The 26,863-nt window shown below is 38.4% G+C and overlaps 1 protein-coding gene across 13 annotated transcripts in view; it reads left to right on the top strand.

Annotated features, from left to right (window-relative positions):
* Positions 1-26,863, top strand: part of RELCH (RAB11 binding and LisH domain, coiled-coil and HEAT repeat containing) — a 122,377-nt gene that overhangs the window by 77,948 nt on the left and 17,566 nt on the right. For 10 of the 13 annotated variants that reach the window (XM_073332228.1, XM_073332227.1, XM_073332231.1 and 7 more), the window contains 11 exons: positions 150-306; positions 879-1,002; positions 2,266-2,314; positions 3,256-3,335; positions 6,867-6,973; positions 7,551-7,650; positions 16,198-16,280; positions 17,312-17,375; positions 19,993-20,131; positions 20,747-20,863; positions 21,891-21,979. In XM_073332228.1, the coding sequence (XP_073188329.1) occupies positions 150-306; positions 879-1,002; positions 2,266-2,314; positions 3,256-3,335; positions 6,867-6,973; positions 7,551-7,650; positions 16,198-16,280; positions 17,312-17,375; positions 19,993-20,131; positions 20,747-20,863; positions 21,891-21,979 (1,109 nt within the window). Of the gene's footprint in view, positions 1-149; positions 307-878; positions 1,003-2,265; positions 2,315-3,255; positions 3,336-6,866; positions 6,974-7,550; positions 7,651-16,197; positions 16,281-17,037; positions 17,121-17,311; positions 17,376-19,992; positions 20,132-20,746; positions 20,864-21,890; positions 21,980-26,863 lie in introns of those variants that run through there. The other 3 variants (XM_073332224.1, XM_073332232.1, XM_073332234.1) reach the window with 3 other exon arrangements.

The following is a 26,863-nucleotide window of genomic DNA, read 5'->3' as shown; positions in this document are numbered from 1 at the left end:
ATTTATTTCTATGAAGCACTTTGATAGCTTAGATGGAACATGCTGTAGAAGTTCAAATTAATAATTACTATTTTTAATTATGGACATCACGTCAAGGTTATCTTTTGCTTTTTTTTTTTAACACATGGTTATGTCTTCTGCTGTTACAGTGACTAGATTCCCTCGGCCTGTGTCACCTCTTCAGGATGTAGCTACTATCATTGGAAGCCGTGAGCAGCTAGCTGTGCTGCTGCAGCTTTATGATTACCAACTGGAACTTGAGGGTACCACAGGCTGGGAGACTTTGCTATGGGTTGTCAATCAACTGTGAGTGTATCTGTTTTTCCTGCCCTCCTGTTACAAAACTTTCATGCCTTCTAAATAGTTATTCGTGAAAAGTTCAGGTTCTTTTCATTATCTTAATATTTAACTGTCATTTTTGTTTACTTTGCAAACCTAAAAACCCGAGAATTCCATTCTTTCTGATTTGTTCAGGAAAAAATATGGCCTTTAATGTGTTCATAAATTAATAGCATTTGTACCAAAAAGTTATGATTTCCTCTTTGTGCTGATCTAGAAATACATCATTATGTAAGTGAGTGAGGATTCTGTTATTTTAAGACGCTTGCAGAATATGGTATTCCACAATAAAAGGATGTATTTGAAACTCAAGTGCCAAACACTCCTGGGGGATGGTATTCCACTATCCCAAACAAAGAGAGTTATAGAAGGGATTACTTCAACTGTTAATGTTATTGTATTAGTGGGATTAGAATTGGCAATGATCAGGAAGGTCAGTGATGATGTACAATGTGCAGTCAGTTTGTAGGGTGAAGTGAAATCACAGAGAAGGAAACGTGCAGAGTAACTTTTTAACGTGCTGCTACTTCCTCTTTTAGGTTACCACAGCTTATAGAAATAGTTGGCAAAATCAATGTTGCCTCAACTGCCTGCGTCCATGAATTCTCCAGGTTTTTCTGGCGGCTTTGCAGGACATTTGGGAAAATTTTCACAAACACTAAGGTAATAGAATTCTTCTGTATTTAGCTTAGATTCATTAAATATAGAAATACTTAATATACAGGATCATATTTACATGATGTGCTTACATGAGAGATGAGTTATAATATTTCATTCCAGGGTCAAAAATCACTGTCACATTTTCACTTGCCAGTCTTAAACCGGCTCTTGGCCACATTCTGTCTTTCTCTCCACTCATCTTGAATGCCATTTGTGTCTCTCACCTTTCATGATGTCTCTTTATTCGTACTACCGGCAGGGATTCTGTTCCCAGACTGCCATCCTACCCAACTTGAAATGGGGAGGCGCCCATTGACACACTACTTACTCTTCCTTGGTGGACACATTGGGCTGGAGACTCTGGCCTAATTTCAATGAAATATGACATCAGTTTTCCTTTAGTGTATACAGTATGTTAGACAATATATTTTGTGTGCCAAATCTTATTCACATATATCTGCATGTCCTTCATTCATTCATATTTGATTGTTGATTTAAAATAAGTATTCTCCTCGTTCAACATGTTTAAAGAATGCAAGGCAAGATCTATTGTAAATCAATAAAGAATAATATTTTAAAGGATTATAATTACTCAGTAAAATTTTAGAGATATGTGAAGATCAGCTGAAAAAATAATTGTCCATTTTGAAAATATTTTAGAGTAAATGTCTGCACTGAATTTATTTCTGTCTTTTAAAGGAGTATTTACAAAGACTGACACAAGTATTTTGGAGCCGTAAGAAGTGTCTCCATAGAGAAGGCTAATTCCACATTCTAGTCTAAGGTCACTTTTGGACATGAGCCCTAAACTTATAAAGCCTTTTGGTATAAATTGTCATTACAGGCTGGGGGAGAAAATTTTGGGGAAGTTTCAGGGAAATCCGTCAATATACTTGTGTTGGCTTGTAAAACCTGTAAATCCCTTTTCTGCCCTCCTCCTCCCCCGCCACTGCTTTTGCAGTAAGCATAATTTTTGTGGTACTGTGCAGCTCAAATAGAGCCTGGTTCTGCCCATTGCTGAGTGCCTTATGCCTTTAAAGTCAACTATTGATGATGTTTACCCCCTCATTCAGTATCAGATGCTCAGTATAAGGCTTGGTTTCATGAGATCACACTTCCCTTGAGTTTTGAGAAAACTTGGGGAAACTTTCAAAGTATTCTGTCAGTGTCTCCAAAATTTTCATTTCTCTGGTCTTTACATGCTTTTATAAATAAACTGACACTTGTTACAGATTTTCTTAAATTGGGTACCCATCTATTCTGTAGGTAAAACCACAATTCCAAGAAATCTTAAGACTGTCTGAAGAAAACATTGGTGAGTAGCACATTCATTTTTATTAACATGAATAAAAATCAACCTCATCCTGAACTGAGGAAAATTGTAAACTATTTGTCTCTGGAATCGGTCCATGAAAGTGATTAAAATTAAAAAAAAAAAAAAAAATCTGTAATCAGAAGTTAGTTTGAAAGTAAAATTCATTTTAAATTGACATGGCTGCTTTAATTATGTTTTTAAAATGAAAATAAATATTTGCATAATACTGTCTATTTTAATTGAAAGGCCAAAGGAAACTGATTGCTCAGTGCTTTCGAAAATCAGGCCACTTATTTAGGTGACCAAATAAGGATTTAAGCATAATTTTAGGCACCCATTTTTTAACATCTTGGCGTGAGTCTGTAACCAGAACTGTCTAATGTATTTTGACCAGTTTGAACACTCTTGTGCACCTTAAAATAAATTGTTAATGCTGCTACTGAGTTACATGCCAAAACTTCCCACAGTTACTAACACCAGTTCAGCTGCACCACTTTTGGTAACATTGAGTTACCTAGCATAGATGGCTCATGGACTCCAGCAGCTGTTTTCAGCACCATTTTAATTAGTTGTGCCTTATTTAATTGGTCCATTGTTGAAAATGCCTGCTCGGACCAGAGAGCCATCTACGCTAAGGCTCCCAGTGGTGCGGCTGAACTGGCATGAGCAACGGGAGGAATTTTCAATAAATTACCTAGTGTAGGAATTGTTTGCAGTAGCAACTGTATCTCTCCATTATTTTTCTTCTGTCAAGCCTAGAATGTTGCTTAAACGTAGATCTCAAATGTAGTACTCTGTGTACCCACTCAATATGTTGAACATGTAAACTTAATGAATCACTCTTAAAGGTGAACATGCTGTAATATTGTCCAAAAGTAATTAATTGCAAGATAAGGAATTCTGTTTTAAATTTTTCTGATACATTATATCAATGACTTTAGATTCCACAGCAGGGAATGGGGTACTAACAAAAGCCACAGTTCCCATCTATGCAACAGGCGTCCTTACATGCTATATTCAGGTAAGTGTGATTTTTTTTTTTTTAATTTAGTATTCAAATGTAGAACTCCCTCTACAGCCCTTTGAATAAATTACTGTATGTAAATTAAACTTCAAACTGTAAAAGAGGATGGACAGATTACCATGATAAATAACTTAGAGAATTTCTGATCTAAAAAGCAGAAGCCCAGTAATTTGTAGTAGCATCTGAATAAAGCTTGGTTTATAATTGGGTAACCGTGATATTTTTGTTTGGTGTTGGTTGAAGAAATTTTGATTTCTTATAGCTTTTTTTCAGCTGCTTTATGATGTATAAAAGAATTGAAAGGTTTTTTTTTTCAAAATAAGGAGGATTGTTTTTCTTTTAACCTTCGAAATTTGGGTTTTTTCTATCCTTGAAAACTTCAGGGTGACTGTGGCCACGTCTGCACAGGGGAAATTTGCCCAAAATAAATTTCAGTCTGTGTTATAACACTTTCAGATGAACGGATATTATTAGCATTGATTGAGAGCTCTAGCATACACAAGACTCTCAAACAGACTTTGTATACAGTCCTTTAGTCAATTTTGAAATCCGGTCTATTCAAAACAGTTGTAAAAACAGGTCCAGTTGAGGGAGGTTTTTTTCTACATTCGAGGTCCCACCAGTACAAACATTAAGTCAGCTAAACCAGTGGCTAAAGCTGTGGATAGGGGGGTTGTAAATTTTCCCAGTGTAGAAGAGGCTTGGATGTCTGGGTTTATGACCGATACCATGGGAGAAAGTAAAATTTGAATGAGCAGATAAACTAGAATTCTTCTAGGTATTTTGTTGACTTCTATTTAACTAAAATATTTGAGCAGAAAGATCTCTTGTTAAGGATTACATCCCTTCATTCTAAGGGCTAAGAACTCTCCTAATACATATGTGGGTCATCCATAAAAAGGACTCTAGCAAAACTGCAAGGACCATATTTGATGCTCTTAAGCTTGAAATCAGGTACAGAAATTCTTCAGAGAAAGAACCCTTTCAGACTTTGGTTTCCTTATTATGTATAAATAAAGAGGGCACATTTTCTTATCCTTTACAGATCACCTTTAAAGACCCCAATACGGGTTTTTCTAAGTTTTATGAATTGGAAACTCAGTGAATGAGATCTGCTCCAGCAGCGTCCTTGATTTATCATGACTTGTGCATTTTTTTCCATTATTGTGAGACTATTTTCTATTGATTGATTATTGGATGACTTGGTCTCTCATTTTTCACTGAGTTCTCCCATATGAAGAAAAAGTAGTTAATTACAAATGTAAAATCTTTACAGTGTATGACAATGTGCTTTTACACTGTTAAGGTGAATAAAATGACTCTCGGACATCAGAACATGGGATCACAAGGCAAAAGTACATTTATTAGGAGGATGCTTAACTTTAATGTTATGTAGTACCATCTTTAATCTAGTCTAAACAGGTTTACTGTCTGTCAAGTTTTAAATGCAAAAATGTCAGCAAACTGATTCAAATTAGCAGATTTCTGTTATCCAAGTACTCCAGAGAATTATTTAGTTGATTTAGTTTGGAATGTTGCTGCCGGTAAAAATTTGGGCAGTTCCAAATATATAAGGAAGCCATGGTCTTCAGAAATGTTATATAGGTGGAGCTGGTAATAACCATCTATTATTAAAGTTGCCCAACATTTCCCATTATAAGACCGTGTTTTCAGTTGCTTATAACTGCCAACTTTTAACTGTTTGGGCTTATATTTCTCATTTTGAATGTCTGCCTCAGAATTTTTTTTTCTTTTAAATTTCAGCTAAAACATTGACATTTCCAAGAATGAAAGTAGGAGAAAAGACATTGTTTTGCCCATGTGAGAGGGGGAAAAAAAAAAATCTGACATTTTATTTGAAAAGCTCTAGCACCCCGGCTTTGAGGCAAGGACTTGAAATTTGGCAGTGGGGTAGCCTTTGTCAAGGATGTGGCTGTTGCCCTTCCTGTGAAAATTTGGCCAAGGTATAATCCTTTGAAACATCTCAGTTTGCACATGCTTAGTAGAAGCTTCTTTGCTTTTAGTGATGGTAAGCAACTGTTTTAAACCAAACTCTTCACAGGTGGGCACTAATTTTGTTTCTCACTTTCTGGATGGCTGTCTTAAGACTGGGGGGGAGGGCTCTGATTTGCAGGAGAGCTGAGCACTGACAGCTGCAACTGAAGTCAGTGGAAGCTCTTCTTTGAATATATGAAGTACTATAGAATACTAAGTATGCTGAAAAATCAGGTCCTAAGTGTTTCAGTTGGGCAGCTAAATTAGTGGCAACTTTTGACTTTAATCTGTATTCATCAGCTCCCCATAAGGGTATTGGGAAGACTGATCAGTGAATGTTTATGAAACACTCAGGTATTACAGGGATGAGCACCATAGAAAAGTGCATTAGCAAATTAATAATTCTGTCTTCAGAGCAAGGTTTAAATAATGTGCAGTAAATAAGGCTTGGGGCCATACATAGAATAGTGAGAAGAAAACAAAATATTGAATAGCTTCTCACTGATTGATCAACATCCATTCTGTGCACTGCATGAGACAGTGTTCCTGTGGCAAAAATATAGTCTCTGACACACTATATACCAGAATGCATATGGGAGCCAAATTAAGCAAGGTTAATTCTGGTCTTTCCACTTTTCAGAGCTTGATTTTTCAACCGTGTGCGTGTGTGTGTAATAATGAAATTGTACACTGAGTGGTACAAGTTTGCCAGACAGTCAAACATCCCTGATGTGTAGTTAGAGCACTTACAACTGCTTAACCCAGAGCATATTAATTTTGCTTTTTTAATGAAAAGGCAATTTAAGAGTAACTCAAGTCTTAATAGAAACTGTTTTAAATTAAAAATGAATCTGTGGTCTACAAAATTAGAAAAACTTTGTACATGGAAGATGTGAAACATTTTAGATTTTATTGAACAGATTTGAGATTGACTCCGCCTTTAAATTTTTTTTAAAGATATGTCAGATTATGAAATGCAAACCATCCAGTCAGAGGGTAGGGCAATGGCAACGGTCCAAGCCCTAGAAAGAGGGCACCCTCAATGCACCCTTCATCTGCTTATCGTTTATCTGAACTCTCCAAACCTCTTATATTCTACCCATTGCTATTTAAGGCATGCTTTTGTCATGTCCTTAATATGCTAAATGGTCCATAATAGTATTGACCAATCCTGGAACAACATACAAGTGTGTATGCGTGCACCAGCACAGAGTCTGAAGGAAAAACATTCGTTACATATACTTTTGAACGGATATGGGTACGTGGACAATAAAAAATGTTTCAGAAACTATGAAAAATGCTTGGATAGTGTTCTTTAAACTATTTAATTGGGTTTGTTTTGTTAAAATAATATTGGTTTTATCTTGGATATGAATATTAGATTGTATAATGAAATATTTAAAGATTAGACATGTCAGTTAAAATTATTTTCCCTTATCTATTCTGTGATGCTCTTGCCTTTAAACTTACTTAAATCTTTACGGCATAGCATAACTTATAAAACTAAAATTAATGTTGCATACTTTCTTTTAGGAAGAAGACCGCAAACTGTTAGTTGGATTCTTAGAAGATGTAATGACTATGCTTTCACTATCACATGCTCCTCTTGATAGCCTGAAGGCTTCTTTTGTGGAACTGGGGTAAAGTACATAACATGGAATTGATTTTAAATGGTTTAATATTTACAAAAATTTTCATAATGTACTTTCAGCTATAAGTATAATTGCAACAAAAGGTCAGGTGAATTATGCATATAAATCAGCTGTACTTGATTAACTTAAAGTTAAACAGTGGTAAACCCAATATCTACTGTAAAATTAAGCCAGAATATATTCTATATTTGAACATTTCAATAAATATTTTGTCCGCACCTTATGTATCTTGAAAGCTTCTCTGCCTCACCAACGGAAGTTGGTCCAGTAAGATATTACCTCACCTACTTTGTGTCTCTAATAAATTTTTTGTCACTGTAAATCATTCAGAACAAAAAGTGGCTTTCCTGAAATTTGTTTTGAAAGGATCAGTTACATGATACAGCCCATTTCCCCACCCCCATCAGTAAAACTGACTTTAAAAAAGTCTCACTCAAATGAATGTTTTTGAGGTTTAAGTGTTTTAAAGAATGCACATTTCTACATGCCTTTGAGGACTGCCTTTGCAGTTTATAATCAGACCCACTCTACACATAGTGTTAGCTTGACTTTTATTTTCTTTTAGAGCAAACCCAGCATACCATGAACTGCTGTTAACTGTACTGTGGTATGGAGTTGTCCATACTTCAGCTCTTGTTCGGTGCACAGCTGCTAGAATGTTTGAGGTAAGTGAGTATCAAAACTCTGTTACACAGAGCCTGAAATTGCAGTGTATTTAAAATAAGTATATTCATCTCAGTATCTGAAAATGTATGTATTGTGTTCTGTATCTAAAAATGTCTCTGAATAAGTTGTGTACTGTGTGATGGAGCAGCAAGTTATTACATTGTACAGTTTTGGTTCTGCATCTGTTGCATATTCAAGTTAATTGAACAATGTTGATGCTTTATCAACTGCTTGCAAGACATTTTTATAGTAATTTGTGAACTCATCTTTGTTCTGCTACTGACTTCAGTGTTACATTTGATCTTTGCATGCTGAACAATGTTGATTGGATATGAGCAGTCATTTCAGTACTGAACTCTGTGTTCAAACCAGTTTTATTTACCTTGTCAAATTTGGAAATGTGCTTGCGTAAATTTGTATGTAAGCTTTGCATGCGCATCTTGAACTTGTTGATCCATTTGTTCTTTTTTCACCTCGAACGCACTTAATTCATTGATGGCATAATTCACAGATTAACTGTATTCATAACCTTATTCCTATACTTTGCCTCAGTCTTTAATAAGGCTAAAAAGGATCTTAGGGATAATGGTAGCATGACAAATGGGAATGAGGATATGGAGGTAGATATTACCATATCTGAGGTAGAAGTGAAACTCGAACAGCTTAATGGGGCTAAATCAGGGGGCCCAGATAATCTTCATCCAAGAATATTAAAGGAATTGGCACATGAAATTGCAAGCCCATTAGCAAGAATTTTTAATGAATCTGTAAATTCAGGGGTTGTACCGTATGATTGGAGAATTACTAACATATCTCCTATTTTTAAGAAAGGAAAAAAAGTGATCTGGCTAACTACAGGCCTGTTAGTTTGACATCTGTACTATGCAAGGTCTTGGAAAAAGTTTTGAAGGAGAAAGTAGTTAAGGACATTGAGGTCAATGGTAAATGGGACAAAATACAACATGGTTTTACAAAAGGCAGATTGTGCCAAACCAACCTGATCTCCTTCTTTGAGAAAGTAACAGATTTTTTTAGACAAAGGAAGCACAGTGGATCTAATTTACCTAGATTTCAGTAAGGCGTTTGATACCGTGCCACATGGAGAATTATTAGTTAAATTGGAAAAGATGGGGATCAATATGGAAATTGAAAGGTGGATAAGGAATTGTTTAACAGGGAGACTACAGCGGGTCCTACTGAAAGATGAGCTGTCAGGCTGGAGGGAGGTTACTAGTGGAGTTCCTCAGGGATCAGTTTTGGGACCAATTTTATTTAATCTTTTTATTACTGACCTCAGCACAAAAAGTGGCTGTGCGCTAATAAAGTTTGCGGATGATACAAAGCTGGGAGGTATTGCTAATTTAGAGAGAGACCGGGATATCATACAGGAAGATTTGGATGACCTTGTAAACTGGAGTAATAGTAATAGGATGAAATTTAATAGTGAGAAGTGTAAGGTTATGCATTTAGGGATTAATAACAAGAATTTTAGTTATAAGCTGGGGACGCATCAATTAGAAGTAACGGAGGAGGAGAAGGACCTTGGAGTATTGGTTGATCATAGGATGACTATGAGCCACCAATGTGATATGGCCGTGAAAAAAGCTAATGCGGTCTTGGGATGCATCAGGCGAGGTATTTCCAGTAGAGATAAGGAGGTTTTAGTACCGTTATACAAGGCACTGGTGAGACCTCACCTGGAATACTGTGTGTAGTTCTGGTCTCCTATGTTTAAGAAGGATGAATTCAAACTGGAACAGGTACAGAGAAGGGCTACTAGGATGATCCGAAGAATGGAAAACCTGTCTTATGAAAGGAGACTCAAGGAGCTTGGCCTGTTTAGCCTAACTTAAAGAAGGTTGAGGGGAGATATGATTGCTCTGTATAAATATATCAGAGGGATAAATACCAGAGTGGGAGAGGAATTATTTAAGCTCAGTACCAATGTGGACACAAGAACAAATGGATATAAACTGGCCAATGGGAAGTTTAGACTTGAAATTAGATGAAGGTTTCTAACCACCAGAGGAGTGAAGTTTTGGAATAGTCTTCCAAGGGCAGCAATGGGGGCAAAAGACCTATCTGGCTTTAAGATTAGACTCGATAAGTTTATGGAGGAGATGGTATGATGGGATAACATGATTTTGGTAATTAATTGATCTTTAAATATTCATGGTATATAGGCCCAATGGCCTGTGATGGGATTTAGATGGGGTGGAATCTGAGTTACTACAGAAAACTCTTTCCTGGGTATCTGGCTGGTGAATCTTGCCCATATGCTCAGGGTTTAGGTGATTGCCATATTTGGGGTTGGGAAGGAATTTTCCTCCAGGGCAGATTGGAAGAGGCCCTGGAGGTTTTTTTGCCTTCCTCTGTAGCACTGGGCACGGGTCCTCTCTGCTCCTTGAAGTCTTTAAACCATGATTTGAGGACTTCAATAGCTCAAATCTCATAGGTGAGAGGTTTATTGCAGGAGTGGGTGGGTGAGATTCTGTGGCCTGCGTTGTGCAGGAGGTCGGACTAGATGATCATAATGGTCCCTTCTGACCTTAATATCTATGAATCTATACTCGCTTCAGAATTGTATTACAAGCCAATTTCTGTCATTGCCTGACATTGAGAGAAAAGTCAATAGTATTCATAATACATTGCTTTATAGTTTTATTTTTGTCACAAGAAAATATAGAGTAACTCTGTGAGCTCTTCTCATCTCTGTTTTCATACTGTGAAAATTTATAGACACGCTAAGTTTGCCTGAATTTGTTTACTATCTCCTTAGCCATCAAATCCAAAAATATCAAAAGTAGAGAAATACAGTAGGATGTCCCAATATCTTTCCTCAGTTGCTTGAAGTACAAGGACTTTTGTGCTTCTCACACCTGAAAAGTGTATTTATCTCTTTTTTATAATGGCTCTAATTCCTTATGCATGAGACTCTGGTACTTCCTGTGTCATTGCAGTATTTAGGGCTCCACATGAGTGCAGGGAACTGCACACTTGATCCAGGTGCAGGATCAGAGCCTAAATCTGCTCTGAGTAGCAAAGAATTAATTAAATCGTAGGCATGTTTTAATATAAATAGCTCATCACCAACCAATATATTGCTTCTATTAATACTTTCCCCCGCTTTAGTAAAAGGCAAGTAGTACATGAAATATTTTTCTTTGGGGTCATATTTTGTCCTCAATTATATCCCTGCTATTCCATTTGGTTGTAAATGTATTGTACTGAGTGGAGTGGCATCTACAGCACCTAGAGCAGTGCGCTCACAACTGTGGTTGGGACCCACCATTTATGTCAGGGGTGGGCAAGCTTTATGGCTTGAGGGCCACATCGGGTTTCCGAAACTGTGCCTCCCCAAACAGACAGGCGTGGCCTGGCCTCCACCCCCTATCTGACTACCCCTGCTTCTCGCCCCCTCATGGCACCCCAGGACTCCTGCCCCATCCAACACCCCCCCCCCGTCCCATGACGGCCTCTGGATCCCCCACCCCTGACTGCCCCCCCGCCACCCCATCCAACCCCCCCTCCTTCCTGAGTGCCCCCCCAGAACCCCTGTTCCCTGCCCTCTGACCGCCCTGCCCCCTATCCACACGCCCGCCCCCGACCGCGCTGCCTGGAGCACTGGTGGCTGGCAGCGCTACAGCTGAGCCGCCCAGAGCACCAGGACAGGCAGCTGCACCGCCCTACTGGAGCCAGCCACGCCACTGCGCAGCACAGAGCACCGGGTCAGGCCACGGCTCTGCAGCTGCGCTGCCCGGCAAGAGCTCGCAGCCCCCCCACCCAGAACATTGCGCTGGTGGCACAGTGAGCTGAGGCTGCTTGGGAGGGGGAACAGCATGGGAGGGGCCAGGGGCTAGCCTCCCAGGCCAGGAGCTTAGGGGCCGCGCAGGAGGGTCCTGCGGGCCAGATGTGGCCCACAGGCCGCAGTTTGCCCACCTCTGCTCTATGTGCTATTGTAATAAAGATGTTTTAGAACTCAGCAGGATCCTAAGCCAGCAAATAGCCCTAAAGGGGAAGCAGCAAGCAGTGTGGTTCTGGCACTGGATTGGGGGTCAAAAGATCTGCCTATGCAACCTTAATTAAATCACTTGATCAGTTCATGCCTCAGTTTCCCCTTCTGTAAAATGGTGATACAGATACCCACCATTAAAGCACTTTCAGATAGTCTCAAATGTTATCAAACCATTCTGCTTGTCTTACCTTTTGGAATATTAGAGCCTCACTCCTCTTTGCTTGCTGGAGGCCCTTGGCAACATCTTTGAAGGACCTCAGTCATAATGGCTGTGGCCTGAACTGTAATGTTTCTTCCCATCCCCAGATGAGGGGCAAAATAAGTGGGTTTTGAACAGTCTATATTGTCTGATAGTTTTTTCCCATACTATAATTTGTTTTACTTTCTCCTGAATTGCAGGGCATGTGCTGTTGCAGACATTTTCCTTAAACATAAAAAAAACCCTGTTTTTTAAATATCACCATTTCCTAAATGTCAGTAGCATGTAAGTAGACATTGCACTCTCACATAAACATTTGGGGTGATATCTTCATCCTTGCTCTGATACCTTTACTCTGTGTAGGAGGGCTGGAGTGGGGTAAATGGATCCTCAAAGCCCTGACTCTGGCCGTTGAAGGATTCCCTTGGCACAGGCACTGCGGAAAACAGTAAGGTGCCTTCTGAGGACCCTGTCTCAAAACCTGGTTTTCCAGAAGGAGAGCAGGTTTACAGGGGCCAGACCACTGCATACAGCATTGCTGAGGTTCTGAGCAGTCCTGTGTCCCATGGGGCAGCTCTCGAAGGCTGCTGTAACTTGGACAGGCCTCTAGGATTGTTTAAGTTACATCGAGGGCCCCCACAGCAGTCGAGGATTGAGAGGTACAAAGCCACCTTAACATCCACCCCACTCTCCTTGGACTGAGAGTTCTGTGTTGCACCTCTGTAGACTTAGTATGTGTAGACAGCTACAATAAGTAGGTCTATAAAGGAATTAAAATACAGAGTAAAAATAAAAATATTGTGTTAGTCTCACTGTGTAAATTTATATGCTGAATATTATCTGGCTTCCCCCTTTCTGCTGTTTCTGTGCTTTTAATTGTTAACATTTTGTCGGTACTTCCCAGTTTTGAGTGTTAACCCAAATTTGACTTGCGCTGGTTTGAACACTTTTCATGCATAGTTGGGTTATGAGCTTTGTTGGTCTGTATGATAGGTTCTAGTTCAGGAACTGTTATAATTCAAATATAAATCATAAAAGAGAGCCTCTTTTTACCTTCAGGTCAAAAATATATTTTACTATATTTTAATGGAAGTGTTGCTCAAATTGTGATGGAACTGAGATCATTACCTCTTCACTAATAATGTCAATCCCAAGCTTTCTTGATGTAATTAGTACATTTCCTCAAGACCTTTTTAAAAAAAAAAAAAAAAAAAAAAGCTGCAGTGGGGAAAAAAAATTCAGGTTTTATATTTGCTCACAAATTATAGGAATTAAAAGTAAAAAGTGTACATTGTATGTTTATTAAATGGGAAAATGGTCATCTAATCACTGAACAAAAGTAGGCTAATCTTAATTCAACAAACAGTGGCCATTTCCTTAATGGCAATTTAAAGAGCTGTACTTAAGATGAGCATTTCAGCGATTTTTTTCAGCTGACCTCACAGTAAATAAGCATGGAAATAATTAGTATGTAATGTAATTATGTAGTTGGAAACCTCCTTTTTTTGTGCTTTGGGGAATTTTTTTTAGTGTTGAAAATCAAATCAAATTTTAGATTAAAGAAACACAATGTTCATACCAAATGGAGAATAACAGTGCACAAAGTTGTGGGATTTTGCCTATTTAGTTTGCTCTGAGTGTAATGCGTACAAATTATCCTGAATTCCTTTTGGACTCAAAGCCCTTCACCCCCACTGTTTAACAGATCTGTAAAATGCTCAAAAATATAGGACCCAGGCTTCATTTTATTACTGCTGCAGAACCTTGGAAAGCCAATTTTCTCTGACTATTTCGCCGCTGACTTCAGAGTTTGACCAAGTGGGATTCTGAAAAGTAGCCATATCTGTCCAGAGAAATATTTTTAACAGGGATTAATTTATAATTTTGAAAATGGGGAGAATTTGGGGAATGTCCCCAGGGGAGATTATAGAAGTTGAGAGGTCGGAGGGGATTGTGGGCATAGCAAACCAATATTGCAGTGACCTGGTCTGTTCTCTGCATCATCATCAGCCTATAAAAGTTGAACAAAAAAACATTGCTAGTTCAGCTTGCCTTCTTGGTTTTTCACTGTGATCAACTTTCTCCACTGTGCTACAGTATATATTGGTGGAGCCCAGTGTACTGGGAGCATAATTCCAAGTAGTAACTTAGTAGGTACTCTTCTAGTTGTGCTAAAAGTAAAACTCATTAGAAAAGTTGCAATGTCTCCTGACTTTCAAAATAAAGTTTAGGTGTCTGTTTCTGGAAGCTTTAATTTTTAACACTTTGAGCCCTTTTTAATTCAGTCTCAAACTACTCCATGAATAAGAAGGTTCAAATTTAGGCACCCAAGTACTGAGATAAACACCAAAATGCAGAAATGGGTTCCCAAGTGGTTGTTTGAGAGTCAGAAACAGACTGCATTTACAGTGCTTCGTATGCTATAAATTGTTTAACTTGCTGTATACCCACATGGCCCTTCTCTGTCCTCTGGTGCCATTGTTTGGTAAAGGCAAGAAATTTAATTTGCTATTTTGGTAGAAGTTGAAATAATTGCTATATCATTGAAATAGGCAGTGTAATTGTAGCCATGTTAATCCCAGGATATTAGAGAGAGAAAGTGAGTGAGGTAATACCTTTGATTGGACCAACTGCAGAAGTTGGTGCAATCAAAGATATTACATCACCCACCTGGTCTCTCTAATATCATTGATGCATCTTCTGAACATTTCAGAGTTCACTGAAGAGGTACAGTTTATATGTTTTATATGCTATGAAGTAGCCAGGGCAGATTAGGGTTTTGTGGGGGCCCCACCCCCCTACCTGCTGTCTTCTTTCTCTTCCCCGCCCCCCGGTGCTCCTGTCGGGGAAATGGGGTCGGGACATGGGGGCTAGCCCTACTCTGCCTGCCTGGTGCTCTAGCCAGGGGGTGGGGCGCGCCAAGCTCCTGTGTCACAAGCCCCCATGGAAGTATCGGGCAGAGCATGGCCAAGCCCCCGCTCTTTGACCCAGCTCCCCAGCTGGAGCACCGGGCGGGCAGAGCGGGGTAAGCCTCTGTGTCCTGACTCCGCACTCTGGCTGGAGCACCGGGCAGACCGGCGTAAGCCCCTGCACCCCGACCCAGCTCCTGGGCTGGAGTTATGGGCGGGCAGAGCAGGTTAGGATCTGGGGGCGACCGTTTTTCTAGGGGTTCTCAATTGGCCGGGGCCCCAGGCATGGGCCCTGTTGGCTCAGTGGCTAATCTGCCACTGGAAGTAGCACATAAAATAAAATTGTGGGTTTTCTGAGGTGGAGCACAAGATAGAAGAAAGTCCACAATACTTCCATCTTTTAAATGATGCAAATAAAATAGCCATTTGGGTAATCATTGAAGAAAGTTTGGGATTTGTCATTTATGAAACACTTTTACAGAGGCTGCTGTTAGCTACTTGGCAAAATTAAACTCTACTGAGCAAGCAGCATGGTTATTTCTGAAAAAGGAAATTGGGTATATTCACATGCCCTTTAATGTGACCTTTTAAATTGAAAAGACTTCCGGATATTTGTGGGCACAGGAAAAAGTATTCATACACAACATTTTCAAATTTGGGATTTATTGCAATAAGTAAATCTATAGTTTTCGTATTGGGAAGTATTTGAAAATCTGATAGTTACGGATTATCAGATTTTTTTACTTGCCTGGACCAGCAAGGATGGTTTGAGGATGTTTGGGATGTTTCACATGCGCTGCTTGATGGCTCTGATATCTAAAGTATTCCAAAAATATTATGAGGTAAGCCTAGTGGCATCTGAGAAGGTGCTTGTTATGCCAAGTTACAAAATGTACAGTTTTAACAGTAGTGGTCCTACAGCTTCAGTTTAGTGTTGGAAAATTGCATGCATTCAGTCTGGCAAAGCAGTTCATTTTGCATATTAGCAGCAAAATATAATCCCATTGACTTGGAACTGTATTCAAGTGTGCTTGAATTTCAAAATTCAAATTTGCATCACTTTGGCATTTCAAATGACTTGCAGTCTAACAAGTAAATTACGAGTTAGGCTGTTTGTTTCCTTTAGTGGTTATTTGGGTTTCCAAATAGCAAAAAATCTGGAAAATATATAGACCAAGACACTTTGTTTGAACAGCCTCCATCAGGTTTGAACTGACTGCCAGGCCACCTGAGCTTTCTTCATGCCCTCTGCATATATAAAGCACTAGTGTAGCTGTATTTGCTTAGCTTCTAATTTTGGTTTGCTTTTTGTTTCTCTCTCTCTCTCTCTCTCTCTCTCGGTTGTGCCACTCTTCTTCCCATGATACTGTGCTCGCTCTTTCCGTGCATCACCTGTGATACCCCCCCTGCTCTGACCGCTCAGCTGTTGGTGAAGGGGGTACATGAAACTCTGGTAGCTCAGAGAGTTGTTCCTGCTCTCATTACTCTCTCCAGTGACCCTGAAATGTAAGTTTACTGCTTGCCTTCTACATTAAGCATCCCTCTGAATACTTGTCAAGAAATAACCATCAGTTTTCTTTAATATTCCAGTGACAAAAGCTTTCTAATAGAAAAAAGCATGTTGCATTTAAGATGAGCCTCTTTCAGTTGCAGGTAAAAACTAGATTGACTGCAGTATCTAAAAGTGAAAATTATTTTGGCAATAACTAGAAGATAGTAAAATTACAGAAAAGTAATTTTAAATTGAAAATTGTTACATGTACATTAATTCTCTTAAATAAATAATTGTTTGAATATTAATGTTTTAATATATTTGCAGTCAACACCTGCAGATTTCAATTATCAGCCTTACTGCAGTAAATCAAATGCGGCGAATATTCCTTATAGTGCTACCACTGTTAGCTTGGGGAAAATACATAGACAAGATTCAAAATATTGAAATGCAAAATAATCTGTTAGCGCTACCATAGTCTCTGATAAGTAACTGTAGAAGTTCAGTGTCTGTGTACACATTTCAAGGGCCAGCATACTGATGTGATATTTCTTCCAAAATGAGGAGGGATGCTTTTGCTGATATCACTAACAGGTTGTTACCAGTAAGTGCCAGAGCATGAACAAAGAGTTTTGACCATTTTAATGTCTTGTGTGAGTGACTAAACCAACAAAGGCCCATGAGTCTGCCTGCCCATCCTCAGTCACAGCTAACCCAGTTCTCCTTCCAGTTTACCAAACCATTTTTTATTGCATGTTGACTGGTTTACAGCTGACTCTTCGAGGCATGAGTGAAGCCTTAGTTGACAAGCGGGTTGCTCCGGCCCTTGTTACCTTGTCCAGTGATCCTGAATTGTGAGTTTCAGACTGAGACCTTGAGTTAATCAAGTCTTTTGAGCATTTTTCCTCATCTGCTTATTTTTTTTATTTTGTCAGTGCTAGAAACTAATATGTCTTAAAGTACTAACTTTGAATTTGCATTACTTTTCATTCTATTCATTCTTAAGGTTAAACACAGCTTAAAGATTTTTTTTCTCTTCTTATAGCTCTGTAAGGATAGCCACAATTCCTGCTTTTGGTACCATCATGGAAACAGTTACACAGAGAGAGGTAGGAATATTGCATATCATAAACAAACTGAACTATTAGCAGTGGTCAAACTATTGCTCAATCATATAGCAGATGGTTGAGTTTGACAAGTATAGTAACTTACTGCCAAACTGTGAGCAAGAGATACTACTTATAAATTAAGTTTCTCTCACAGTAATGTTTAAGAAAATCTCCAAGTTTCCTACCTTTTGCAAAACAATAGATTTACTATTAGAAGAAATTCTTGTTTCAAACACAAAACTCTGTCTTACAAAAGGAGGGAAGCAGAAGCTAGCTAATTATTCTGTGTTAGACTTCAGGATTTTCTACAGTGATGCTCTTTGTGACGATATTTCTCATTATGGCACAGAAATCCAAAATATCAGCCTGACAGGAGTTAACTGTGAAGTTGGGAATCAATGATAGTTTTATTCTGAGTTTTAGGAGATTCTAAAAAAGAACTTTAGAATAATAGTACATAGGGGTATTGGATGTTTTGATAGATTGATAATAAGGCATTAGGGCATTTTCCTGAGTGAACTCCCTTCAGTTGTAATCAGAGAAGTATAAATATTACATTTATTTACCCTGTGTTTACAAGACCAAGCATAATTTAGAACATAAAAGTGGATTTAACAAAAAAGAAAATAGCTGACAAATTAGCTAAGAGATGTTGGTAATCCAGCACTAAAGTCATGCACAAAAAATAAATAAGTGTTTTTTATTTAACTTTAAAATGCTAATTAGAATCCTTTAAGTAGCCAACAATTAAATCTATTTGAGGAGTACATTATTTGCTCCTATTGTTTTTTCTGGTGTTAAATTGATAGATTAAAAAATTATGGTGAATATGATTAACAGTTTCATAGTTTTACAAAAGTTAGGAGTATCTGCCAGCAGGAGGATGTATATTTCATTTTGCTTAGTGTGTGTACAATAAGAGGTATAAAAAGCGCACACAACTTTCTGCAGAGCTTGCATTCTTCCTGTAATTTCAACATGTTCTTAAATCCTAAAATAATATGTTTGAGGAAATGTGAATAAGAAGTCAATGATGACTCACAGGTACAGTTTTTGGAAGATGGATAAGTAGCAACTTCGTAGTTTGGAATTCATGCTATATATTGCATTTAGCTAAAAAGTCCTTGGTTAACTATCTGAAATAAGTATATTAATTGCTCCCATTATAAAACTCTCTTTTTGTAACATAGAGGTTATATGTCATCCAGAAACCTACCATAGAAGACCTCTTACCAGGAGAATGTTGCTTTACTTTTTATCTGAATGCTTTTAAATGCTATTCAGTCCTTTCAAGTTTGAGTGCAGAAAAATTTGCCAGTTTGTACATAATATTTATCTGTTTTGATAATGTAAAATGCTTTTTAATTTTTTTCTGGTCTTTTGTCCATCCATGTGCTCTCTTTAATTTCATTAATTATTTATAAAGTAGTTCCTTCTGGCTCTGCCCACATCCCTTCCCTCCATTTCTCACCAGGCTATTTCTGATATTTAAAACATTGATAGGGCATTTAATACTTCAGTTCTAACTAAATAAAAAAATGAAAATAATTGGGGGTAAGGAAACATAATAATGGAGCCTTTGGGCAAATCTGTATATAGAACAATTCCCTTAATCAAGTAAGACATTGTGATAGCATCCTAAAAGGCAGGACACAGAAAAGGAGTTTAAAACTTTTGGAGAGTAACAGCCATGTTAGTCTGTATTCGCAAAAAGAAAAGGAGTACTTGTGGCACCTTAGAGACTAACCAATTTATCTGAGCATAAGCTTTCGTGAGCTACAGCTCACTTCATCGGATACATACTGTGGAAAGTGTAGAAGATCTTTTTATATTCACACAAAGCATGAAAAAATACCTCCTCCCACCCCACTCTCCTGCTGGTAATAGCTTATCTAAAGTGATCACTCTCCTTACAATGTGTATGATAATCGCAGACTCCAGCGAGAAACTGTTGAATTGGAATTCATTTGCAAATTGGATACAATTAACTTAGGCTTGAATAGAGACTGGGACTGGCTAAGTCATTATGCAATGTAACCTATTTCCCCTTGTTTTTTCCTTCCCCCCCCCCCCCCCCCCACGTTCTTGTTAAACCCTGGATTTGTGCTGGAAATGGCCCACCTTGATTATCATACACATTATAAGGAGAGTGGTCACTTTAGATAAGCTATTACCAGCAGGAGAGTGGGTTTGGTGGGGGGGAGGTTTGAAAACCTGGATTTGTGCTGGAAATGGCCCAACTTGATTATCATACACATTGTAAGGAGAGTGATCACTTTAGATAAGCTATTACCAGCAGGAGAGTGGGGTGGGAGGAGGTATTTTTTCATGCTTTGTGTGTATATAAAAAGATCTTCTTCTACACTTTCCACAGTATGCATCCAATGAAGTGAGCTGTAGCTCACGAAAGCTTATGCTCAAATAAATTGGTTAGTCTCTAAGGTGCCACAAGTACTCCTTTTCTTTTTGTAATAGAGAAGAATACTAGATTAACAACAAAAAAATCAATATTGTAAGCAATTCTGAAAATGGATAGAAAACAGAAATATACTCTAAGTGACTGAAGTTTTTTGACACCTTTTTTGTTAACTTTTACTTTTTTTTGTGAATATTTAAGCTACTGGAAAGAGTAAAAATGCAGTTGGCTTCTTTCTTGGAAGATCCTCAGTATCAAGACCAACATTCTTTACACACAGAGATCATAAAAACGTTCGGAAGAGTCGGACCTAATGCTGAGCCGAGATTTAGAGATGAATGTAAGCTGCAACTTAAGTGAATGTTCCTTACCTAAAAATAACTTCACAAGTTGGTTATTGTTTGTTAAATAGAGTAACATTGATAGAGAGCATTAGCAGAATATGAAAAATAATATTGAATCAATTCATGATGAGAAATGTTTTCTATAAATTTACAACTCTTCATATTCCACAGATATATATAATGTGAGCAGTGTTTTTAATACTTGTGGTTTTTTTAATTCAAGAGCCAATATTCTGCCATTTTCTTTGAAATACATTTGCAACATAGTAATTGAAACCCCACTAGCAGTCCCACTGGAAGCCATCATTTTACCAGCTGTTACCACCCCTTGGTTGCTGAGATATTTCAGATATTTGTTTCCATCATAGATACCTCTTTAACAACTGTTGACAAATACTTTTTCAAGAGGCTATAGTACATTGTATTTTTCTCTTTAACAACTTAGTCTGGTGCCATTCCTGTTGCATAAAAGGAGGGTGGGAATTGCTTATCATTTTATCATAAAGGCTGCTGCAAAAAAAGAAACTTTTTCGCAAGTTAGTGTTTATGGGAGAAAAGTCTGTGAGAGTCCATATAAAATAATACTTTGACTCAAATATTTACTCTTCCAGTTGTTATTCCGCACTTACACAAGTTAGCCTTGGTTAACAACCAGCAGTCTGTGGATTCAAAGAGACTGGACATTGCAACCCATCTGTTTGAAGCCTATAGTGCTCTTTCCTGTTGTTGTATCCTTGTGTGGTTATGTTTTTAACTGTTAATTGTTTTCATCCTTTTGCTTTTTAATATTTGGGAATTACAAAATAGCTTGCTCCCTTGGAGTAGTAATAATAGTATGTGAGTTTCTCAATAATCTAAAAAGCAGATATTCACAATAGATAGAACTGAAATTTATTTTTTTAAATCTGCTTTTGGGGTAGGGAAGAACCCTAAAGAGAATTGTGTAGATATATCATGCTTCAATTCCTTCCATCCTCAATTCCCCTTCATTTAGCATCCTTTTGACATAATAATAGTAGTGACATAGATTGATTCAGGTACTTTTTCCATATGTATATTTACCATTAGTTCCCTTTGTCATACCTGTTACAAAAATAACATAGGGAATAAAAACAGTTTTTGATAGCAATGGACTATTCCAGTTAAATTCCAGACACTGAAACTGTTTTATTTTTGTGTTGTGTCATGTTTGTTTAATGAACATGTTACAGTAAAACATGTCGTAGCAAAAATATTTTAAGCCCTGTTCTCGCCTCCATTCTTTTTCCCTCGCCCTACCTTCTTCTGAACCTGGTGCTACCAACCTGCGGTTATCCAGGATCAGGCCCTAAATTTTTTTACATTTAATTCTTCTGTAATTTATTATTCTCATTTTGACTCTGTTTTGGGTCACTTAATATCAAATTGCTAAAATTAACCAAGACCTGTGAAACACTTCACAACCATTAGAATAAATGATAAGCTATTACCAGCAGGACAGTGGGGTGGGAGGAGGTATTGTTTCATGATTTCTGTGTGTATATAAAGTCTGCTGCAGTTTCCACGGTAAACATCTGATGAAGTGAGCTGTAGCTCACGAAAGCTCATGCTCAAATAAATTGGTTAGTCTCTAAGGTGCCACAAGTACTCCTTTTCTTTTTGCGAATAAATGTTAATATATCTTTAAGTAATTTGTTTGCGTATTGCCTTGGGATAAAACCATGTAACATCAAATGATGATTATTTTTTTAAATGCCTTAACTGCTTTCCTGCTAGTCATTTCAGAGGATTTAATGGTCAATCACTTTTTGCCTGGACTCAGGTGTTTACGAACTGACATGGAACATCTCTCGCCAGAGCATGAGGTGAGCAACTGAAGTTACCATTCTGGTTTGAGGTACAGGTGGCAATAGATAGATGAGATGTTTAATCTTTAGCCTTAAGTAGTTAGCATTATAGTAGTCAGTAGTGACTATTGGTTCAAATGTATATCACAGCATAGTTTTCTTGTTAGAAAAAAATTAATGTCCTCTTGATATGTGTAAACTGAAAGGATTTTTTAAAAACTATTTTCGAAAATTGGAGTAAATTCTCCAGTACAAAAAAATTGAAAACTTGAAGATTTTCAGCACAAACTGATTTATTTTTCCTGATGAAGGTGGGAGAAGAAAATGCTGTTCCTACCACGTGCCATTTCTTAAGCAGTCAAAAAAGATATACTAAAACCAGGAGCCACAACACATTTTAGAAACAAACTCAATAGAAGGGAGATATTTGGAAAGCAGTAATGCTGAAGGATCCAGCAAATGAGACATGTTTGTAGGGCAATATGGTAGCAAAAAGACTTGCAAAATTTTGAAATGCAGCTCTGGAAACTCCCTTATTTGGCAATAGTGTTCATTTCTGCAGTTCATTACCCAAAACATTGATAAATTGGAGGGAGTTCACAGGAAAGCAGTGGAAATGATCAGGTGGCTATGTGGGCTGACTTGAGAAAAGGCTTTAAAATAAATGTAACTTGGCTAAAAGAGAACTATACACACATTTAAACAAATAATATAAGTACATAGGGACAAAATTAGAAAGGCCAAGGCACAAAATGAGACTACACTAGCTAGAGACATGAAGGAAAGAAGCCAGAGGAAAACGAAGGACCGGGTAGGCACATTAATGAGGGGGGGGACAATGATAACAGAAAATGTGGAAATGGCCAAAAAGGTTAGTAGCATTGGACATCTAACATAGTGAATGCCAGCGAAAATGAGATAAGATCAGAGGCTAAGAACAAGTTAAAAATTACTTAGACAAGTTAGATGTTTTCTAGTTACCAGGGCCTGATTAAATACATCCAAGAAGCTGACTGAGAAGATATCTGAGCCATTAGCAATTATCTTTGAAAAGTCATGGAAGATGGGAGAGATTCCAGAGGACTGGAAAAGGGCAAGTGTAGTGCCCAGCTATTAAAAGGGAAATAAGGGCAACCCAGGGAATTATGGACCAGTCAGCTTACTTTGAGTACCTGGAAAGATAATGGAGCAAATAATTAAGCAATCAATTTGCAAACACCTAGTAGATAATAAGGTGATAAGTAACAGTCAGTATGGATTTGTCAAGAACAAATCATGTCAAACCAAACTAATAGCTTTCTTTGACAAGGAAACAAGCCTTGTGGATGGGGGTAATTTGTAGATGTTGTATATCTTGACTTTAGTAAGGGTTTTGATACTGTCATGCATGACCTCTTCATTAACAAACTAGGGAAATAAAACCCTAATGGAGCTACTGTAAGGTGCATGCATAATTGGTTGGAAAAGCATCCTCAGAGAGTAGTTGTCAGTGGTTCACAGTCAAGCAGGAAGGGCATACAGTAACTCCTCACTTAAAGTCGTCCCGGTTAATGTTGTTTCATTGCTGATCAGTTAGAGAACATGCTTGTTTAAAGTTGTGCAATGCTCCGTTATAACGTTGTTTATCAGCCGCCTGCTTTGTCCAGTGCTTGCAGGAAGAGCAGCCCATTGCAGCTAGCTGGTGGAGGCTTGGAACCAGGGTGGACCAGGAGCCCCCCATCAGCTCCCCACGCCCCTAAGTTCCCTGTTCAGCAGCCTCCCAGAAGGCTATCAATTGCCGCAGTTCAGCTGTCCTTCCCCCCCCACTGCCATGTACTGCTCCTGCCCTCTGCCTTGGAGCTACTCCCCGAGCCTCCTGCTTGTTGTGCAGGGGGTAGGGGGGAAGAGGTGGGGCTAATGTCCGGGTGTCCCCCTGCTTCTGCACCCCGCTTACCCAGTCTTCCATAAAGCAGGAGGAACACACGACAGGGCTCAGGATGGAGGGAGCTTCCTGGCAGCAGTGGCGGTCTCAGCTTGCTGATTAACTTAACAAGGCAGTGTACTTAAGACACGGTGTGTGTCTCTGTCTGTCTGCCATGCTGTCTCCCCTCCCTCCATACTGCCTTGTAGAGTGTGAGGCTACATTAAGAACAGTGAGTCAACCCTTGAGGGCTCAGCCAACTGCTAGTTCATCATTGAGCAGTAAGGCATTCCCTGGGAAATATCCCACCCTCTGACTTCACCGTCTCAAGCAAGCTTCACAATCATCATTGCTGTGTACAATATTAAATTGTTTGTTTAAAACTTATACTGTGTGTGTGTGTGTGTGTGTGTGTGTGTGGATATTTATATATAGAGAGAGAGAGATAAAATAGTCTTTTGTCTGGGAAAAAAATGTTCCTGGAACCTAACCTCCCCCATTTACATTAATTCCTATGGGAAAATTGGATTAGCTTAACACTGTTTTGCTTAAAGTCACATTTTCAAGAACATAACTACAACGTTAAGTGAGGAGTTACTATATCAAGTGAGGTCCCACAGAAATCAGTCCTGGGTCCAGTTCTGTTCAGTATCTTCATCAATGATTTAGATAATGGCATAGAGAGTACGCTTATAAGTTTGCAGATGACTCCAGGCTCGGAGGGGGGGTTGCAAGTGCTTTGGAGGATAGGATTAAAATTCAAAATGATCTGGACAAACTGGAGAAATGGTCTAAAGTAAATAGGATGAAATGCAATAAGGACAAATGCAAAGTACTCCATTTAGGAAAGAACGATCAATTGCACACATACAAAATGGGAAATGACGGCATAGGAAGGAGTACTGCAGAAAGGGATCTTGGGGGTCATCGTGGATCACCAGCTAAATGTGTAAACAGTGTAACACCACTGCAAAACAAAAAAGTGAACATTCTGGGGTGTATTAGCAGGAGTGTTGTAAGCAAGACACGAGAAGTAATTCTTCCGTTCAACTCTCTACTGAGTAGGCCTTAACTGGAATATTGTGTCCAGTTCTGACTGCCATATTTCAAGAAAGATGTGGACAAATTGGAGAGAGTCCAGAGAAGAGCAACAAAAATGATTAAAGGTCTAGAAAACATGACCTATAAGGGAAGACTGAAAAAATTGGGTCTGTTTAGTCTGGAGAAGAGAAGACTGAGAGGGGACTTAACAGTTTTCAAGTACATAAAAAGTTGTTACAAAATGGAGGAGGGATAAAAATTGTACTTTTTAACCTGTGAGGCTAAGTCAAGAAGCAATGGGCTTAAATTGCAACAGAATTCAACCCTGGGGGAATCCCATGAGACTCTATTTTGTAGGAGTTTTAGGCCTGCTCTTCAATACTTAATAATATAAACCCTGCTACTGGCTGTGTTTATATTTTAATAAACTTGGTGTATCTTTTTCTGGTTTTGGTTAATGGTTAATAAAATGTGTATCTTATATAGGAAAAATAGAATTAGAGGTGAAGAATATTAAAATGTGGGACTTTCTAGCCTTAGAAGGAAAGAATCTGACTCTGACTTCGGAAGGGTGAGTCAGGAGTGACAGTAATAATCTGAACATCAGTCAGAGGTGACAAGAATTGCACTTCCCTTACCCCAAGTGCTCTTGGAAAGGATCTGGCATGGGTCAGTCAGTGTATGCACGGAAGAGTTGAATGATTTTGTGTCTACAAAAAGTAAAGATAAATTAAAAAGCTGCAGCAGATGAAAGTTGTGTCTAGTTTCATTTCTTCTCAGCCATTTTATCATATTCAGTAATGGCTTATATTATCTGAAAAAGTAACTTTTTGAGGAACATATCTAGGATTAAGGTAAAAGATTGTGTGTTGCCATCATTGCATGTAGTGGAACCAATTAGTTTTGTTTAGGGTTATGTATTAGTTTACATAATGTGTAAGGTTTAGGGCTTTGCTAGGTCAAATAAGACGGCTTTAAATTGAAGCTAAAGAACTTGTGTACGCAAATTTGGTTCTCATGATCTGGAAAAGACTGAAGAATTTAGATTCATATTAGTATGTCATAACTTGGAGCAATTCGATCTTGAGACCTGTTCATCAATGACTTGGCTTTCTAGCAACTGTGGCCGTGTTGTCCAACATACCACTTCAGACACCAGTGTGATCTTTTGGATCACAAGGGCATGTCTTTGACAATAGTACATTTATCTTTCGCTCTTCCTTGGCTCATTGGTCTGCAAGAGAGTTGCTTTTGTCTGCTAGATGAAGTCACAAGCTCCAAAGTCAGCATACATTGGTATATCGTTAAGATCTCCAAGAAACAGGGTTTCTAAAATCGGTTGTCATGCTCCATCCTGTGGCAGATGTTTGCCTTGATGGATAATATCAAATGCCTTATTTTTCATGGATGAACACAGATCTGGTCTTTCTTCTAGTGTAGCCTCTGATCCCATGTTAGTAGACCCGCATACTCACCCAGTCTTCCCCAAAATCTTTCAAATTTCCCTAGGCATAATTAGACTTCCTGAGTTTGTTGTTATTGAGTTATTATCTGGATTGGACAGAACCATTTGGCTAACATCAGATTGCTTGTGACATTTAGGAACAAATTCAGGAGTGAATTGCGCTCGGTTCAAATTGTCTAAAAGGCTTGTATTCAATCCTGTGTTGTTATGCCAGATGATCTGTGGGCCAGTTCCACTTGGTTTTAGGCAGCGTCTGAGAAACGTCTCTGACTCTGAAATTCCTAAAGCTGCCACATGACACTATATTTACATTTTTATTTCTTCCCTACTTGTTTTGGGAAAGAAGTCCTCTACTTAAGACAACTAAATATTGAAAAATGTAATAAGTGCTTGTATACAAATGCAAGAAGTCTAAATACTAAGATTGGTAAACTTGAGTGCCTGAGGATATTGCTATGATAGGCATTACAGAAACTAGATGGAATGATGATAATCA

This window comes from Lepidochelys kempii, chromosome 2 (genome assembly GCF_965140265.1).
Source record: "Lepidochelys kempii isolate rLepKem1 chromosome 2, rLepKem1.hap2, whole genome shotgun sequence".
NCBI classification, from domain to species: domain Eukaryota; kingdom Metazoa; phylum Chordata; order Testudines; family Cheloniidae; genus Lepidochelys; species Lepidochelys kempii.
The sequence above is the reverse complement of the archived record's forward strand: the minus strand, read 5'-3'. Positions and strand labels throughout refer to the sequence as shown.